The sequence below is a fragment of the Salvia hispanica genome, chromosome 3 (genome assembly GCF_029641045.1).
Source record: "Salvia hispanica isolate PSC_SH4W2 chromosome 3, Shi_PSC_v1, whole genome shotgun sequence".
NCBI lineage: Eukaryota > Viridiplantae > Streptophyta > Magnoliopsida > Lamiales > Lamiaceae > Salvia > Salvia hispanica.
The window spans coordinates 47,957,777-47,976,621 of NC_142694.1; the positions used below are offsets into that span (position 1 = coordinate 47,957,777).

The following is an 18,845-nucleotide window of genomic DNA, read 5'->3' on the forward strand; positions in this document are numbered from 1 at the left end:
GTTTTACTTCACCATATTAACAGTGTATAGACACTTGAAAATGGGGCAGGCTCTGAATTTGTTTTAAATAAACACCAAACATGCATCAGTACTTGATTAAATTTGGTTGGGTTCAAAAAGGAGCACCACCAAATTCCATCTGACATCCTCATTCCTGAATGATTTGCAGCACTGACCTAACTCCTACATATTTTACAGCATAAAAAGGTTCTAAAGGAACTCTTCCAATACAACAATTCTAATCTAACACCTAATTCATCATCAATATCTTAATGCCATTTCTTTGAAGGTTTCATAGCTGAAGAACTGCCACCCGTTGCAGCTGTGGTGGCTCTTCTGTAACCTGTGGAGCATATAAATTCAAATCAAGACTAGGTAAAATGTTAACCCAAGTCAGTGCAGTTTATAGAAAGACTGTTACTTGGAATTTTGGAGGCGCTCTTGCTCTGAGGCAATCGAGCAGATCCTGCTTGAGCCTGCTTCGTTGGTGGTTTCGGATGTTTACCAGGCACACGTGGTCTGAGATCAATAAAGAAGATACACATAATCAATCCTAAACTCAAGAATCAAACCTTGATGCATCAAAGACAAGTATAATTCACACACTTCATTTTGATTTCCAGAAACAGCATAGGAGAACACAAAAGGTGCAAAGGAAATGCTTACTTTCCAGCTGTCTCTCTAGATAGCTTTGATTTCTCGGGGAAAAGGGTGTACTCAACTATACTGTTAACTGAACCCTCAGTTTCGGTTCCCATAGAAAGAACCCCATCTGATATGTCACTAAGTCTCTCTTCAGAGTCATCCTCTCCTAACCCCAGAATCTCTATATCATCGTTGGGATTCTTTTCTCCATCCACTACATCAATATTTAAACTATTGTCATCCGGAAATCTGTCAGCATCTAGAACAGAGAGTCGTGATTGTTGAAAGAATTCTTTGTGGTGCTTAAATTCATCAACTGATTGCTGCGAACCAGCCTCTGAATGCTTATCACTATACTCGGAGTTATTTTCCTCATCTGTAGCAACCTTCTCGGAAGAACTTTTCCCTTGTGAAACTTTTGGGCTTGGCCGTGCTCCTGCAGAGTGTCTTCTTGGAGAGGCAGAGCCACATCTTGCTGAGTTCAAACTACTTCTTTCACCATCTCCACTAGCTTTGAGTAACCGCAACCGCCCAATTTCTTCATCCTTCTTTGCAACAGCATTCTTTAGAGAAGTTACCTGTACGATTAATACGACTTTAATTAGCTTATTTATCTAGTTTACAGTGATAGATACAAACAAACTTATTGAAATAATACATAGATAAAAGGCTAATCATGCGTAGTGAATAGATACAATATCACGAGCATAAAGATTTTCTGCAGACCCAATTTATATAAACAGCATATGAACGCAAAGCAATGTTACCGAATCCAACATCTCAAATAATTCTTTTACAGACATAAGAATTTCATCATTTTGGGAGATACTCCCTCCGTCCGCGAATAGGAGTCCCATTTGTTTCCGGCACGAGTTTTAAGAAATGTAAGAAAAGTGGGTGGAAGAAAGTTAGTGGAATAGGGGTCCCACTTCATATATTAGTTTTAAATGATATGTGAGTGGAATGAGTTAGTGGAATGTGGGGTCTCCTTACCATTTATGGTAATTATGAACCGGGACTCCTATTCGCGGACGGACCAAAATGGAAAAACGGGACTCCTATTCGCGGACAGAGGGAGTACATCACATGATGACGATTGCTAGTTACTCTCTATTCTCCAGAAACAGGAATATATATGACTAATATCAAGTGAATATATAAAAGAAATCATAACTTGGAAACATATTTAACATACAAACAAATGGAGCAAGCAAATAATCAGTACTCCATAATAATAATCGCAAAAGAATAAAACAAGAAATTGCCATCCTGAACTAAATGAGATGATCCATACGACCACAAGCAACATTTTGCAAGCTGATAGAACGAGAGTTCATGTAGAGCATCCAAGACTCAATAGCATTTATTTATGTTCACAGTTTAAAGTTGAGTTCAGCAGGAGCAGAGTAAAATCTGGATCCAACAATTAGGGGATGATCCGAACTCCAATTTAGCATACAAGGATGAAGTTTTCCAAACAACAAACACTAGTCAAATTATAACATGAAATATTGGCAACCAAAAAACAGTAATAACCTGTTCCATAAGTTCTCTGACACCCCTGCTCTCCTTATTACTTCGAGCAGCACCCAATTCAACACCAGAAACTCTCTCAGCAAACTTCAGTGTACTTATAGTCTCTGAGTAGGACTCTACATCAGGATTAAGTTGAACAAACATAAGAGTCTTTGCTTGGCCACCTGTTGCAGAAACAGAGGAAGTATAAGTATTCACATAAAGGGGCAGACCAACGGTAGGGGACTGAAACAATTTCATAGATATAACATTAATCTCAACTGAAAGCTGTGATTAGTGAAGCATAGTTACAATACCTAAAGAACTTTGAAGAACTTGAGTTAATTTGCTATTTCTGTATGGTACATGAGAATTTTTTTGTGCAAGTGCAAAGATCACATCTCCCAAGGCCGATAGAGACTTGTTGATGTGTTGTGCTTCACGCAACCTGTCTCCCGTGGCTTCAGATCGATCAACCCTTTCGCTGCCAGCCAAATCAACTAAATGAAGACAACCACGTAGAACAGCATTGGTCTCCAAATCTGTCCCTCGGACATGAACAGTGAGTATGCTGTCTCATTGGGAAAAATCAAAGTTAGAACTCATAACCCACTGATAAAAGCGGAACTAAATCAATAATATTGCCAATCACACACCTGTGAGATCGGCTGCTTCTTTCATTTAAAGCAGTAGCACCTACAGCCCGATTCATTAATCCAACACTCATCAATTCTAATACATCATCAGTTGATTTAACAGGATGCAAGCTAGCATCGGGCACAGCTAACCCATTTGGTTGGGAAATGTTCCATATTCCAAGTGTACGCTAGTCAAGGGAAACAATTAGATTGAGCCCAGAAGTAAAAGAAAAGTAGTAGTGAGTCTTCAGTCAAGTGATCAAGAATATTTGCAATTTCAAGAGAAATTGAATGCTTTCATAAATGTGTGCCAGAAAAAAAAATTGGAAGGATATCTCTTTTGAAAGCTGTCATTGCGGAGTAAGTCACGCACTTGCTCGTTATAAATTTCTACCATTTGGACAGCAATCTCATAAGCAATGGAGCTATGTCTTCTCTGAGAGATATTGAAAAGATCATTCAGAGCCCTATAGTTGACTCCCCAATCCGCAACTGATGTCAAATTAGGTCCAGTCTGGAAACATTTCAAAAGGCATCATCAAAACAATCCTGTAGGGCTGATAACACCTCTTCACAAACTTTACTACAATAGTCTTACCATTGTATAAGTTTTCCCAGAACCAGTTTGGCCATAAGCAAAGATGCAAACATTGTACCCATCAAGGACAGACCTGATTAGTGGTTGAGTATCGTGAAATACCTCCTCTGCCAACAAGAATCAGATTTCAGAGTCAAAAACCAAATTATAAAAAAAACAATTATATATACATACTATATTATATATATTTATTTATAAACACGCACATTTGTGTCTATGGAGAGAGAGAGAGTCAGAGAGCACAGCCAAACAACAAACATAAATAGACATTTCTATCGAAATTTAATTAAAGTCACAACCTTGTGTGGATGCAGGACCAAACACCTTGTTGAATTTGAATAGACGATGACTTTCTTTTCCAGGTTTTGAGGGGTTCATAACAACTAATTCTCCATTCTCACCAAGGTATTGCATGGTTGTTTGTTTTGCACTTTGTCCCGAGAGGAATGGTCTTACACGACAATAAACTCTAATGTTTCCTACCAAAAATAAAGACAAATGAGCAATCTGTTTGCACCTGGGCATATATGATATATGATATCTGAAGTAACTTACCTTTCAAATCTTGAACCTCATTATACAATTTCCGATTTTCATCAAGCACACTATGATAATTTTCAGCAGCTTCTACCAAGCCTTTGAGATTTAATCCTGCTCAAATCAATAGAATAAAGATAAGAGATAACCAAATGAAATTAAGCGTAATTTGCAAGCATTTGAACAAGAAAATGACTGTTACCCACCAAAGTTATAAAATTCTTCAGCATAGACATTTTTTATCTTCGAGACTTCTTGCTTTATGGACTCAGATGCCAACCTTAATTCCTGTGTATTTTCATAGTATGGAGAATCAAGAGAGGGACATTATGTTAGATTTATAACATTAATTTTGAAACATACCTGTACCGATACAACTTTAGAATCTATGAACTGCCTGTATCTTTGTTCTTTTCTTTTCCATCGCATAAGTTTTGATTCTGAAGAGTCCTCAAGCTCTTTTACTTTCTTCCTTGAGTCATTAAGAAGACTCTCAATATTCAATATATTCTTCTCCAGCTTATCTTTGGATTCCTCAGCCTTAGACTTCAATTGTAAGATATTCTCTTCATATGAGATTTGGGCTAATGTGAGTTTTTCGTTTAGTGACAAAATTTGACTCTCACAGACATCCCTTTCTTTCCTCAACTTAATTAATTCTTGCTCTTCGCGCTTCTTATCCTCCTCAATTTTGGCCTTCTCAATCTGTCACGGAAATAAACTTGAAGACTAAGATGCCTAAACAAAATCTTCAAGATAAACACATAAGGATGAAGGAACAAGAATACAATGAAATTTAATAAAGATTTAAGAAAGGCAAATTTTTGTTTTGGGAGACAATTGCAAGCAACAATCTAAAAAGAGGTTATCAAAATAACACTGTGGTTTATAAAGCTAGCATGGAGTAAATTATTTTAAGGTGAAAACTATTTGCTCTGAGAAAAACCACTAACTATAAAGATGGAGCAAAACATATAGGTAAGGAAGGTAATGAATCCTGACAATGCTCAACCACCAATCTAGAAAGTTTATTGAAAGATGAAAACAATGCTCCAAATTGTTAAACTTGTTGGTATATCATTGTTAACATCCAAATTGTGAATGCTCCAAGATTATTATTTGCCTTCAGTAAAATATTCACCTTCATCTGTTGAAGCTGGGTCACAACAACCTGCCAAAAAGTTAAAAGGTGAGAAAAAGAACAAAAAGAGAAGAAAACCACACACATTTCACAATCAAAACTATATTAATACCTCATTTTCTTCACTAGTTCCAGTTGCAAGTGCTTCCAATACTTTAATTTTGGAGCAATACCTGTCTTCACGAGACTTGTACAGACGGCTTTGCTGCAATTTTAAAATAAACATAGTCAGAAAGGTTCAACAAGGAAAACATGGTTTTGAATTGCTGTTAATGTGTTACCTTCCTCGTGTTGTCTGCTTGTTTCAAAACCCGCTGCTCAATTTCTTGCACAACTAGTTTTAGCACAGATGTGACACGCTAGTGATAAGGAAAGAAAGAAAATGGCCAGTGAAAAACAATGAAAATGCAGTTTAAAATGAGCAACTTAATTGCCACATGTTTACAACTGATCTTGTAAGGTGATATTGCTAGAGCATACCTGAGGAATGTCCTCATCCTTTTTCTCGATTCTGTCATCCAAAATCTTTTTGACAATAGTGAAAAGTGAGTGTGTGGAGACCTTCTGCAGACATCGAGCATCTTAAAGCATAAGAACATGCACAGTATGCCGAATAATTACTACTGTATTCTACTTTGAGTGGAGGAAAGTTACCTCCAAATCACCCAATTTCATTTCTGGAAACTTGAAAGCTGGTAGGTCCCAGAAATGCCCATTCCCTACATGAGGAGATGATGTTATAAGTCAGAAAATATCAAAATAGCTAAACTCGTTACCATATCAAATTATCCATATGGGGTATCCAAACACCTAGTTCAGTAGTTCATTGACATGAGGCAAGTGAGAACAGCTACTGAATTAGTTTTACAACTATGCCAAGGTCAAGTGAGAGATACTTCTTCATGATAGAAAAAGAAAAAATCTATGAACTAGTTTTCATGTCTACACCAAGGACTGATCAAAGAGAAAAAATAGTGTGAACTGCTTTTCACATTGACTTCATAAGTCTATACAGAGGGCCTGAGGCCAAGTAAGAGATTGTTCATCATGAAAGGAAGAGAAAAGATTCTGGAAATATTCCCCACTTTGATTCACCTTTAATAAATAGGCAATTAACACATATTATTTCAGATTAACTGGAAAAGTTGCCACGGAAAGTTTAAGTTGCTCAAAATTAGCAAGAAGGAACTTAATAACTTATTAACACAGGTAATATCAATTCATCTGGAACTTTAAATATAAACTTGTGTGCTAACTTCGGCAGACTGAGAGGTTAATACTTCTATCATGGTTAAGCTCCTCTCATTTTCCAGAGGTCACACCATCAACAAGAGCACCAGGAGAACAATAGGGGGAGAAGTCATAGATACATAGGGAAATCTATTTTACAAAGTATACTTAATGAAAATACTGTGCACAACTTTTACCTTCAGCTAGACCATTAGAAACTTCTACTCTTCCAGAAATATTGCCATTACGAACTTCACTTAAGGCACCCTCCCTGTGTTCGGTTGGATGAATCTCTGACTTTGGATCCATGACTAATTAAATAGTTGCTTGGAAAGTCCAGTACTGAACACAACACTGAAAACCTTAATTTCATATAAAATATAGTACTAGTCAAATGCTAAACAACTATAAGGTTAGGTTACACAAGAGGAATTAGCAGCCATGAAACATCAGCTAGTTAAAAAGCAAATAAAGAAAATTGGTTATCCATCCAAATCAATGTCTTTATTTAAACTAGCACCATAATGGAGTACAGCCCAATATCTCATCAGGCAAAATCCCATAATCATAACTATATGGATTATCTCAAACTTTAATTCTTTGCCAAATGTAGCTAGAGCCAAATTTAACGCTTTGCCTGGTAACTGTTTTCTAGTAGTAAATGATTTCCATCTCGCACCAAGGCATCATCAAAGCCTACTTGTGGCCCTAAATCTTGTTTTGAGTCTTTTGACCACGTAACTTTAAAAGAACTATTCAAAAAATAAGCACCTGCACTACATCAATACCTAGAGAGCTATATGAATCACATGTAACGAAAAATATTTTCTAAATTCATTTCTTTTGGGTCACAATATGAGAAGTTTTCCAGCAAAACAAAGTAAGCTGAGCCATCAAATTTTGGAAAAAAAAATAGAAAGAAAGAAATGGTAAAGATGAAAAAAAAGACTATAGAGGTGACTAAGAAGAGTAATTATCAGCAATGCATCTGCCTCACTAGCACATGACAAAATCAAATTTTATTTCAGCATGGACTTGCTATGACCAGACAACCAGTTCAAAATAGTATCAATCAAAATTGTGGTAAAGAAAGAATCAAATAAATTACAGTATAGTCTCGATAAGTACGGGGACCAAAAATGCTCGGCAGAAAGCATGAGTCATGACTACCAATAATCTCTAGAATAATAATCACTCATTGCTTACAAAACTTAGTCCAGAATGGCAGCAGATTCACATTGTTCAAACCAATTTATAACAAATGAATTGCATCTTTTCTAGCTATAAACAGTTGCACCAAAACAATTCCTGCATTTTTATCCGGTTCCATTATAATTCTTGCTACATATATACAAGCTCTCATATTTTAAATGACCCATAACCTCTATAACAAAAATATTCTTGAAATGCAAGCAGATCTTCAATGTCGTACAGTAGCAACATTCAAACATACTATTAAACAGAAATCAGAGAATCCCACATTACCATTCAAATAGCAAAGCACAGGAAAAAGTTACCCATTAAACTTCAAGATTTGTTTTTTTTTTTACATTTTCCCTCCTAGCCCTTCTGATGCCAGAACCTCCAACTAATCAATCATACAAATTAAAAAAAAAAAAAAAAAAGATCTTGGAACCATAAATGAAAAATTGGCGGAACATTCAAAAGTAACGGACAAAACCCTAGAAAACAATTGAGAGATTTGGGGAAAACTCACAAACCTGGATAGTTAGGAAAATGCAGAGGATAAACCAAACCGCATTCGTTAAATCGTTGTTTCCTCTATGATTCCGGGATGTGGGGAAAGTGAGAAAAGCAGCTGGTAATTGAAGGGGGTTTTACAAGTAAAGGCAAATCGATAACGTGGGACTCATGATTCAAAATAGAAAGCTCAGTTGCTCAACCCTCAACTGATGTGAATTCTCATTTTTCTTTTCTTTTTTTTTTCTCTGTGAATTCTCTTTTTATTTATTTAATTTCAAAATATGTTGGTGAAAGAATAATGGTTGGAATGGAATCGTATTCCCGCCTTGTACTGTTCGCTTGTGATTCAATTTTAGTACATGTAGGGACCATAATTTGGTCAAAAAGAGAAATATTTTTAATGTGTTACCGAAAAATCAGCATTCCCTAATTTCGCTTACTAATAAATACCAGTACACTCTTTGCTCGAATATTTGGGCTTATTTTTCCCTAAAATTTTTTCCATTTTCACTTTTAGTAGTACTATTTTTAATATTTGGGCTTATTTTCATTTTTATTTGTCCCTAAAAATTTTTCCATTTTCACTTTTAGTAATACTATTTTTAATTAATGGACCTCACATATTCCCACTCACATTTTAATACAATATAAAACTAGTACTTCATATAAAAATAGGACTCACATTTTAGTAGACCTCATATTACATTAACTCATTTTCACTCAAATTTTATTACTCCATCCGTCCGTGAAATGTTGTCCAGTTTTACCATTTTGTTCCGTCCGTGAAAAATTGTCCACTTTACTTTTTCTATTTTTGTTACATGGACATCACTTTCCGCTAACTCACACTCACATTCTATTATAAGACTAATATATAAATGTGGGACTCTCATTTCACTAACATTTTCAACTCATTATTCTTCACATTTCTTAAAATCCACGTCGAGTCAAACTTGGACAATATTTCATGGACGGAAGAAGTAATATAGTACTATATAAAAGTAGGACCCACATTTTCAACTCACTTTCCATTTTATTTTTTAAAACCCGTGCCGGTCAAAGTGTAAAAAAATTTATGGGACGGGGGAATGCATTTCTTGAAGCTCGTGCCGTGTCAAATGGTGGTAAATTATTATGTACGGAGGGAGTAAATTACAACTACTTTCTTAAAAATTTAAAAATATAGTAATAAAAATTATATAAAAATATTAATTTAAGTGATAGAGAGAAAATGACGCAGTACTGTATACTTCCTCCGTCGGCGAATATGAGTTCTGTTTTTTCATTTTAGTACATTTGCAAATAGGAGTTTCGGTTCACTTTTATCATAAAATGGTAATTGAGTCTCATATTCCACTAACTTATTTCACTTACATATCATTTAAAATTAATATGGAATTCATATTCTACTCACTTTTTTTTATATACTTTTTTAACATTTCTTAACACTCGTGCTGCCAAACAATGAAACTTCTAAGGACAAACGGAGGGAATATGAAAGGGATAGATATTGTGTGAAGAGACAAGTCACAAGAGAGAAAATGAGAAAGAGAGTAATTCTCGTAGCGCATCCATACCGGATACATTCCTCATCCTTCTAGCCATATCTCATGGATTTTACGTCTATGTATACAGTACTAATGAATCCAGGTTTTACTATTTTGTAATTAGTTTGATTTTCAATATTATCTATTTTTATTGTTTTATATAATATCCTAAATAAAAAAATTATTGCTTTAATTAATTATTTTGTTTTAAATATTACTTCTATTTTTATTTGTTTTACTTTTATGCATTATTTGTTGTACACTTCGTACCAAAATTCTGGATTCATTAGTATACATAGAAGCAAAATCCATACATAAAAGTAAAACAAATAAAAATAGAAGTAATATTCAAAACAAAATAATTAAATAAAGCAATAATTTTTTTATTTAAGGATATTATATAAAACAATAAAAATAGATAATATTGAAAATCAAACTAATTAGAAAATAGTAAATCGTCTAAAATAATATTTCCTCTGTCCTATGTAACTAGCAATTTTTTATTTCAGTTCGTCCCAAACTACTTATATTATTTCTATTTTAAGTAAGAATTATGGTACTTATATTAGAGTTAGTTAAATATTTTCTTATTAAGTGATCTCTCGTTATAATAAATATTAATTTAATTATACTAAAAATCAATTCTAAATTTATGATCTAAAATGAAAAAAATAAATAAGCTTATATTATTTGCTTTAAATTTTCCTTATTTAAAATTAGTGTAATTTTAGTGGATAACTAAAAATTACTATAAAATCAATAAATACTAGTAGTATATTTTTTGTGGGCAGTGAGAATTTTACGTTATAGTCAATATACTGGTTGTAAATGAAGTACAAATGATTATATACGAATCTTAAAAATCCATGCGTTCATTAGAAGCGAATATAAAATGTAGAAGAGTTTTGATCAACATTCGTACCAGAATTCAAAGTATTTATTGAAGGGAATAATACTCCCTCCGTCCGTGAATAAGAGTTCCGTTTTTCCATTTTAGTCCGTCCACAAATAGGAGTCTCGGTTTACTTTTACCATAAGTGATAGACTTCTAATAGCGGATGGAGTATGAAAGAACACTCCTCCGAAGAGGCCTACTACTGAGTCCTCCACAGAGATGATCGCCTAAAAGGATGATCCTCAACTATCTAGGTTCACCTATATTTATAGACTCCTAAGTCAACTGAATAATTTCAAATTACATAAAAATAGGAAGTAACAAAAGTTTCCCTCCCTAAACGTCTGCACTAATTTGAAATTACATAAAAATATGAACTAACAAACTACTTCAGCTTCCTGCCCTATACGTCTCCACCTGCTTCCTTATTTCTCTCGGTCGGCCAAACAACCTTTCCCATCCCAGATTATGTGTATATTCCTTGAAAGTTTGTCTCATTTTTCCATTTCTGTTCGTTCCATAAAATTTGTTCCATTTCACTTTAGGCTATTTTTAGTAGTGGACCTCATATTCTACTAACTCTTAATACTCACATTTTATTATAAAACTATAGTAATATATAAAAGTCGTACCCACATTCCACTATCTCTTTCAACTCAATTTTCATTACATTTCTTAAACCCATGCCGAGTCAAAGTGAGACAATATTTGGGAGACTGAGGGAGTATAAAATACTACTATTGTTTTATTGTATAAAAATTGTGAAAGTATTGCCATTTGCATTAGTAACCAAGTATAGGTGGATCATATATAAATCAAAAGTGAGAGACAGAGTTCTTCCCGTAAAACAACATATGTGCAACTGTTCAATTGATGACAACAATCAATGCATAGGACTTGGAAGTGAAAGAGGCTACTATCGTTAATAATGAAATACTAGTATTGTTATACTTATATTAGTATTACCAATTTACCATGTTGTGGGCGTTAGGGAATTCGGAAAATCAGGAATCAAATCAAAGAGTAAATGATGATCATCGGTTGAGCCTTCATTCGTCTCACTATAAAATAGAGTTTACTCATCTCATCATATCGTCGACCATTACCAATACCATCAAAATTCAAAACACCTATCTTTTAAACATGGGATGTTCGTCCAAGCCCTTGGAAACAAACACCTTTACAGTTGAATACGATCAGAGCCTTGCTCTGGTGGCCGTCTCTGATGATAGTGGATCAACCTACGCCCCGCTCGTGTCGTCCTACAACGACCGCATCCGCCCACTCCTCGACGCCGTGGACCGCCTCCGACACCTGAAAATAATGCAGGAGGGCATCCAGCTCCCCACCATCGTCGTTGTCGGCGACCAGTCCTCCGGCAAGTCCAGTGTCCTCGAGTCCCTCGCCGGCATCCGCCTCCCCCGCGGCGACGGCATCTGCACCCGCGTCCCCCTCATCATGAGCCTCAAAAATCACACAAGCCCCGAGCCTCAGCTCTCCATCGAATTCAACGGCAAAACCGTATTAACTGATGAAGAAAACATCGTCAACGAGATCAACTTCGCTACTCAGGAGATTGCCGGGCAAGGGAAGGGCATCTCCAACTCTCCCTTGACTCTCGTCGTCAAGAAGAAAGGCGTCCCCGATCTCACCATGATCGATCTCCCCGGGATTACTAGGGTTCCCGTGAAAGGCCAGCCGGAGGATATCTCCGAACAGATCCAAGACATAATAATGAAGTACATAACGCCGGATGAGAGCATAATTCTGAATGTACTCTCAGCCGGCGTCGATTTCCCGACGTGCGAATCGATCAAGATGTCGCAGAGAGTGGACAAAACAGGCAGAGGACTCTGGCCGTCGTGACAAAGTCTGATAAGTCGCCGGAGGGGCTGCTGGAGAAGATCACAGCAGACGACGTGAACATCGGCCTCGGATACGTCTGCGTCATCAACCGCATTGGCGATGAGACGTACGAAGAGGCCCGGGCTAAAGAGGAGAGGCTGTTCGAGACGAATCCCCTGCTTGCGAGGATCGACAAGTCCATCGTTGGGATTCCTGCTTTGGCAGAGAGGCTGACGATGATTCAGGCCAGCATTATCGTGAAAAGCTTGCCGGAGATCGTCCGAAAAATCAACGAGAAGCTCTCAGCCAATGTGGAGGAGCTGAATAAAATGCCTAAGCATTTGAGCTCAATTACGGATGCGATGACTGGATTCATGAACATCCTTGACTCTGCCAGGGATTCATTGAGGAAGATCTTGTTGCAGGGTGAGTATGATGAGAATCTCGATGTTGGTAAGCATGACACTAGTAAACTCCCGGAAATGCTCAACAAATTCTCCAATGAGCTGAGGTCTACGAAATCCGACCCCAACGGAAAATTTTTGGCGGATGAAATGAAGGCTTTAGAGGAGAGCCGTTCAGTGGGGCTTCCCAATTTTATCCCCAAATCCGCGTTCCGCAGTCTGCTGGGGAAGAAGATGAAGGAGATATCAGTGGCACCGTTTGAGTGTGCGGAGAAGATATGGAGTTACATAGAGACGGTGGTGATCTCCGTCCTGCTGCAGCACTGCGACTACTACCCGCAGATCGTCCCCTGCGCCAGGCGAGCCGCGAAGAATCTGATAGCCAGGAAGAAGCAGCACTCTGTGGAGTGGATAAGCGACTTTTTGGAGATGGAGAAGCTCACGGACTACACGTGCAATCCCGAATACAGCGCTACCTGGAACAAGCTCATGTCGGAGCAGGGTGGTTTCATGTCAGCGGTTCGCTCTAGATCTTCATCGACAGCAGTGAGCAAATTCGGAACAGTATACATATCTCACCTGTGGGGCCTTAACTCGGATGTGGTGCAGGCGGCGTATGATTTGAAAATGAAGATGGCGGCGTATTGGGATGTGGTGACGGGGAGAATGGTGGATAACTTGGTGCTGCATTTGCTCTGCAGCATTCAGAAGGTGGTGAACAAGGAGATGCAAAAGGAGATAATAAATGAGGTGATGGGGCCACAGGGGAATGGGCTGGAGAAGATGCTGGAGGAGTTGCCGGCGCTGTCCAAGAAGAGGAAGAAGCTGCACAGCAGCATCACATTGCTCAAGCAGTCAAACGATATCGTTGCTGGTATTATGGATAAGATATCTGGCAATTTATGAACCCCAATCTCAGCTTTTCTAATAATGGGATACTATATATATGTTTTCCCTATCTAATAACTATGTCATCTCAATCGTTAGTTTCAAAATAAAATTTGCGATCTTATCTCCTTTTTTCACCTCAATTTTTTTATTTATATGGAGTACATTATAAGTGATAAAAGCTGTTTTAGGTGCATTGATCTTCAACTAATTTGAAATGTATTTACGTAAAAAAACGAGATATTTAAGCCTTTTTAATAAATACACACATACGCTCGAAAGCCTCAAATAAATATTTATAAATTAAAATTGGATTAGTGGAATTTGTTAATATTGGTAAGATCCAACTAAATTATGGTATTTGAAAATTCAAAAATGTTTTGGAGACCTAACGTCTAAGACATAATAAGGTTAAAGTAGTAATTGTACATTATATTATTATTTGTATTTAAAATGATGTTATGTTTATATACTTTATTACCCTTACATTAAATTATTCATTAATATACTTAATTAAGGACATTGCTCTAATTATGTGTATTCAATTATTTTGTTAGCATACGACCTTTATTATATTTATGATTGACAATATTTTTTTTAATCTCATCTTTCTTTCATTTATTTAAAGTCACGTACTCAAAGTTTTAAAATAGTGTAATTCCATCTATATATTTAGTGTTCATTTATCGATCTAATAAAGTAAGATATATTTATCAGCAAATAATTTATAATGGATTTCTTATCAAATTAGTTTTTATAATTTTAATTTAAATAAATTACTAAGTCTACATAATTAATATTTGTTCTTTCCAAAATTTAATCTCTATATACAGTGGCGGACGCAGAAATATTTATCGATAGGGGCTGGAATTTCTAAATTTTATTTTAGAGTATACATTTGAGTAATGTAGATAATTTGTAGGGGCTTTTAACTATAATTTACACCAAATTTGAATAAATTTTAAAAACAATTAATAGAAAAAAGTAAAAAAAAATATTCATTGAGAGCTTAAGCCCCTCCCCAACTATACTTGGGTCCGCCCATGTCTATATATCCTTAATTTCTGAAACGTTACAATTGAACCTCGATAAAAATAAAATCATATGTTCTAAACTCGTCAAATTTCTTTTATAAAATAGTACTATTAGGCTTCTTGGCTCCACTTCACTAACGTAATTGTTAACGGAGGACCAATTGTGATTCGATTTGAAATGTACAAGACCAAAAAATTCAAAAGATAAAGTTTAGAACCAAAATCATAAAATGGGCATATATTCAGGGCCAATTTTAGTCTTTACTCTATATAATATTACTATTAAGTTTAGTAATATTATATAGAGTAATATTACTAATTTAAGTTTAGTAATATTATTATCACCATAATGTTCAATTTCAAAGTCATACATAATATAAAATTAAAATAGTTACTTATTTTATAGCACAATTAAGAAAACAAGTCATATTCTGTAAAACTAACAATATTATAATCACAAAATAAACAATAAAATACAAAATACGGAGTTATCTAATATAAAAATTAAAATACAAACTAACTAATGATATATAAAAAGTATAAAAACTAGAAAGAAAATCAAACTTATACAAAGCACATTGCGAATATAATTAAGATATAAAAATAATATAGTAATAAAATATACTAGCTTCCTAATACTACTACTTAGAAAAATATAAAAATCTGCCTAATATTTGTAAAAATAAAGTCTAATCTAATGCATTAACGAAAACAATATTACAATTTAGCTAAAATCAATACAGATATATATCTAATTTGATTTGGCATGTATAATCCAATTAGAGTATATTAGTCTATATTTGAATTAATCTTATGTCAAAGACACATAGGGGTCTAAATCATTACTCTTTAAAATTTTAGTAAAAATAGTTTAGCCGGAAAGCATTCTTAAATCACACAATAATCAATAAAAATAAGTAATCCTAATGCATTGAGTGTAAAATCACTATTAGTATGCATTCGCAGAATCAATCATGGAATTTAGTAAGAACTATTAGTCGAGTTCTAGCTAACCACTAATAAGAGTATAATTTAGCTAGTACTCTTGATGTGATAAATGTATAATACCATCTTGTAGCTTTTAATTAGTAAAAACCACCATTTTGTAGCTTTGAAATAATCGGAAAAAATTCGTATCTCTTACATTGTGGTTTCGTCGATCAGCTTTCACGACTCTTTTCTTTTTTTTTTTTCTTTTTTTTTTTTTTTGTTTATTTGGTAGCTTATTTGCCACATCAAAATCTAAATACAATGGATTACTCCGTTTAGAACATATTCAAGGGGAGAGGTAAATGGACATGGGGACTCTTATAACTTATAAGTACTATATTTACCTTTTTTCATGAAAATTATTGAAAAAGGCATTTGAGAAAATATTATATATTTTTCCCATTTTGGAGATGTATTTTTACCTCTCCTCTCCATCAATGGAGAGGTAAAATCTTATAACTAATCTTATTTTCATGAACACTCTTTCTCCAAGGGAAAAGGTATTTGACAAGTTATTATACCTTTATGTTTTGGAATGCATTTTATACTGTTATTTTAGTTTAGAAAATAAATTTTCTTTTATATACCTTTTCTTTTTAAAATGTGTAATTTTTAAAATAGTATAAATAGCAGATATACCTCTTTTATTTACTTTTCTTCTTTGAAGATTAGTTAAATTACTTTACCCCTCCTTGTTGGAGATCCCCAACAATTTTAGTTCTACATATAGTATATTATGTATCTATGAATTTATTTATTCTAATTTTAGTGTACAAAGATTATCTAGGAATAGTTTATAGAATAATTTGATTCAAAGGTCCGAGTTTGATTCCTAAAGCTATTCGATAGTACTACTAGTTTCTATCTTTTCGTCTTTGTATATAATTTTTTTTCCTTGTGTTATGTGAATTAATCCCAATTTAAAATTCTTAAGTCCACCACTGTCCATGTAGATTAAGTTTGAAATATAGTGCAAATATTTTAAATTCTTACGTCCACTACTGCCCCCACGTATATTAACTCTAGAATATAGTGCAGTAGTTTTGGTTAAATTGTTTAAACATGTGTTCTAAATTACAAATAATAGAGTAGTTCTTTTCTTTTCACAAATATTATGTTTGCATAGTCCAAAAGAATAAGGTAGGCATGTTGAAGAAATTGTTGGTGCCAATTTATTTAGCTGCAATAAATGTGATTCTTCTCATATTCTTCACAAGCTTTGTGGTTATATAAGGTAATTATGATATCGCTGCATAGCCAACAAGATATCAATCACGAAGATTGATTCTATTTCTCGACATATGGTGAACAAGATATCTCAACTACATGATCCACGGACAATTCATGCTAATTGATGCGCAAAAAATATGTAATTGATTTATTCCTTGTAAAGCACATAATTTTCCGTATAAAAGGAGACAATTTAAACCCCTTAAATAATTTAATATATACAATAAAATTATCTTAACCAATCTCTATCTATAATTACTTCACTATCAATTATCTATATCTCCTCTCTGTTACCATCCTATATGGTATCAGGGGAATGGATCCCCTGCAGTGGGGAATTCCACAGCACCTCATGCTGTGCATGAAACGCAGGCATCAATTCATCAAACGACAAGTAATAAGTTGGCCAAATTGCATTTTATTTCGTTAGATTTCATATTTGACTTTTACACATTGTTAATTAATATTTTTATATGATTATTTTGTCATGATTAATACACAATTTAGTGATACTAGTATATATTGAATTTTTAATATATGTTTTATTAATCATCATTTTTAAGTCATTTAATAATTGAATTTATTGAATTAATATTAAATAACAATAAAAGTATAGTAAATGAATAAAATGCAATTTGGCCAACTTATTGCCTGTCGTTTGATGAATTGATGCTTGCGTTTCATGCACAGCATGAGGTGCTGTGGAATTCTCCACTGCAGGGGATCCATTCCCATGGTATCAGAGCAAGAATTGTCAGTTTCCTAAGCTCAGAAAAATCTAACATTGCTTAATACTTTCTGACCCTTTGATTGAAGAATTACAATATCCATCTCTACAAAATTAACATCAATAATATTAGATCCAAATGTTACTTTAGCTAATTAAGTATGTTTAAGTAAATACACAATAATGCAATCTTTTTTATTTTTGTTATAGCATATACACAAAATACTACTAATAATAGTATTATATGTAGTTTTTTTCTTAATATTTTAATCACAAATAAATTAATTTTTAATCTATTAAAATAATATTATAAATAATTTTAAAAGTTTAATATGTTTACTTGTACTTTAAAGTAATTCAGTCTTGTACATAATATTACTTATAGTAGTATACTTTCAAAAATGTAATGCCTATTTTTGACTTATTATCTAATTATATGCATGTAAGCATATTGTATTTTTATATTTTCTCCGTCCAATAAAATATAGATTTGGAGGATAATAGGAGTTTTAATGCGAAATTAGTGGAGTAAGAGAGAGATAAAGTGGAAGGCTAATAAAAGTTGCTAGTAGAGAATGAGGTCAACCTCATAAAAAGAGAGAAAAAACTAACCAAATATAGAATGAGACTATTTTTGTGGGACAAACCAAATAGAAAATCGTAGACTATTTTTATAGGACATAGGGTGTATAAATTAAAACTAAAAAATAATACTCTCTCCATCCGAAAAAGTATGAACATTTCGTTACACACGTATTTTAATGTATAATTAGTAAAGTGCGAGATAGATAAAAAGAAAAAGTTAGATAAAGCATGCCCTAAAGGAGTTCAGTGGTAAAATGAAAAAAAATACTCTCTCCGTCACACTTTAGGAGTCCCGGTTGAGTTCGGCACGGGTATTAAGAAATGTAAAGGAAAGTTGGTGAAAAAAGATAGTGGAATGTGGGTCCTATTTTTTTATATTAGTTTTATAATAAAATGTGAGTGGAAAAAGATTAGTGGAATGTGGGGCCTAATACCATTTAAGGAATATTTCAACTGGGACTCCTAAGGTGGGACACCTAAAAATGGTAAACCGGGACCCCTAAAGTGGGACGGAGGGAGTAGTGGAGAAGGACCTGAAATGTGATTAACAATTTTTCAGAGATTTGTGGTGATATTTTTCAAGTTTATGGACTTAAAACGTGCAAACTCATTTTCCAAGGACTAATTTTGAAATTCACTAAAATAAAAGTTATATAGATAAAATTAAAATAAAAATAAAGAATAGCTTAGAT

The 18,845-nt window shown here is 34.2% G+C and overlaps 1 protein-coding gene and 1 pseudogene across 2 annotated transcripts; one reads left to right on the forward strand and one right to left on the reverse strand.

The window, feature by feature from the left end:
* Positions 1-48: 48 nt before the first annotated feature.
* Positions 49-8,249, reverse strand: LOC148930995 (kinesin-like protein KIN-14J). 2 transcript variants are annotated; one of them, XM_089068892.1, is made up of 19 exons: positions 8,026-8,249; positions 6,502-6,666; positions 5,729-5,793; positions 5,555-5,638; positions 5,356-5,433; positions 5,187-5,279; positions 5,075-5,104; positions 4,297-4,638; positions 4,140-4,221; positions 3,952-4,047; positions 3,696-3,875; positions 3,397-3,503; positions 3,133-3,312; positions 2,817-2,980; positions 2,478-2,731; positions 2,182-2,345; positions 667-1,223; positions 422-519; positions 49-343 (listed from the first exon to the last, which is right to left on the reverse strand). In XM_089068892.1, exons 2-19 carry the CDS (start codon positions 6,611-6,613, stop codon positions 270-272), a joined length of 2,760 nt encoding a protein of 919 aa, XP_088925018.1. In that variant the 5' UTR covers positions 6,614-6,666; positions 8,026-8,249; the 3' UTR covers positions 49-269. The 2 variants fall into 2 exon arrangements, with proteins under 2 accessions (XP_088925018.1, XP_088925017.1); XM_089068891.1 differs by having other exon boundaries at positions 6,502-6,646; positions 8,026-8,248.
* Positions 8,250-11,569: 3,320 nt separating this feature from the next.
* On the forward strand, positions 11,570-13,605 carry LOC125210230 (dynamin-related protein 4C pseudogene; annotated as a pseudogene).
* Positions 13,606-18,845: the final 5,240 nt, after the last annotated feature.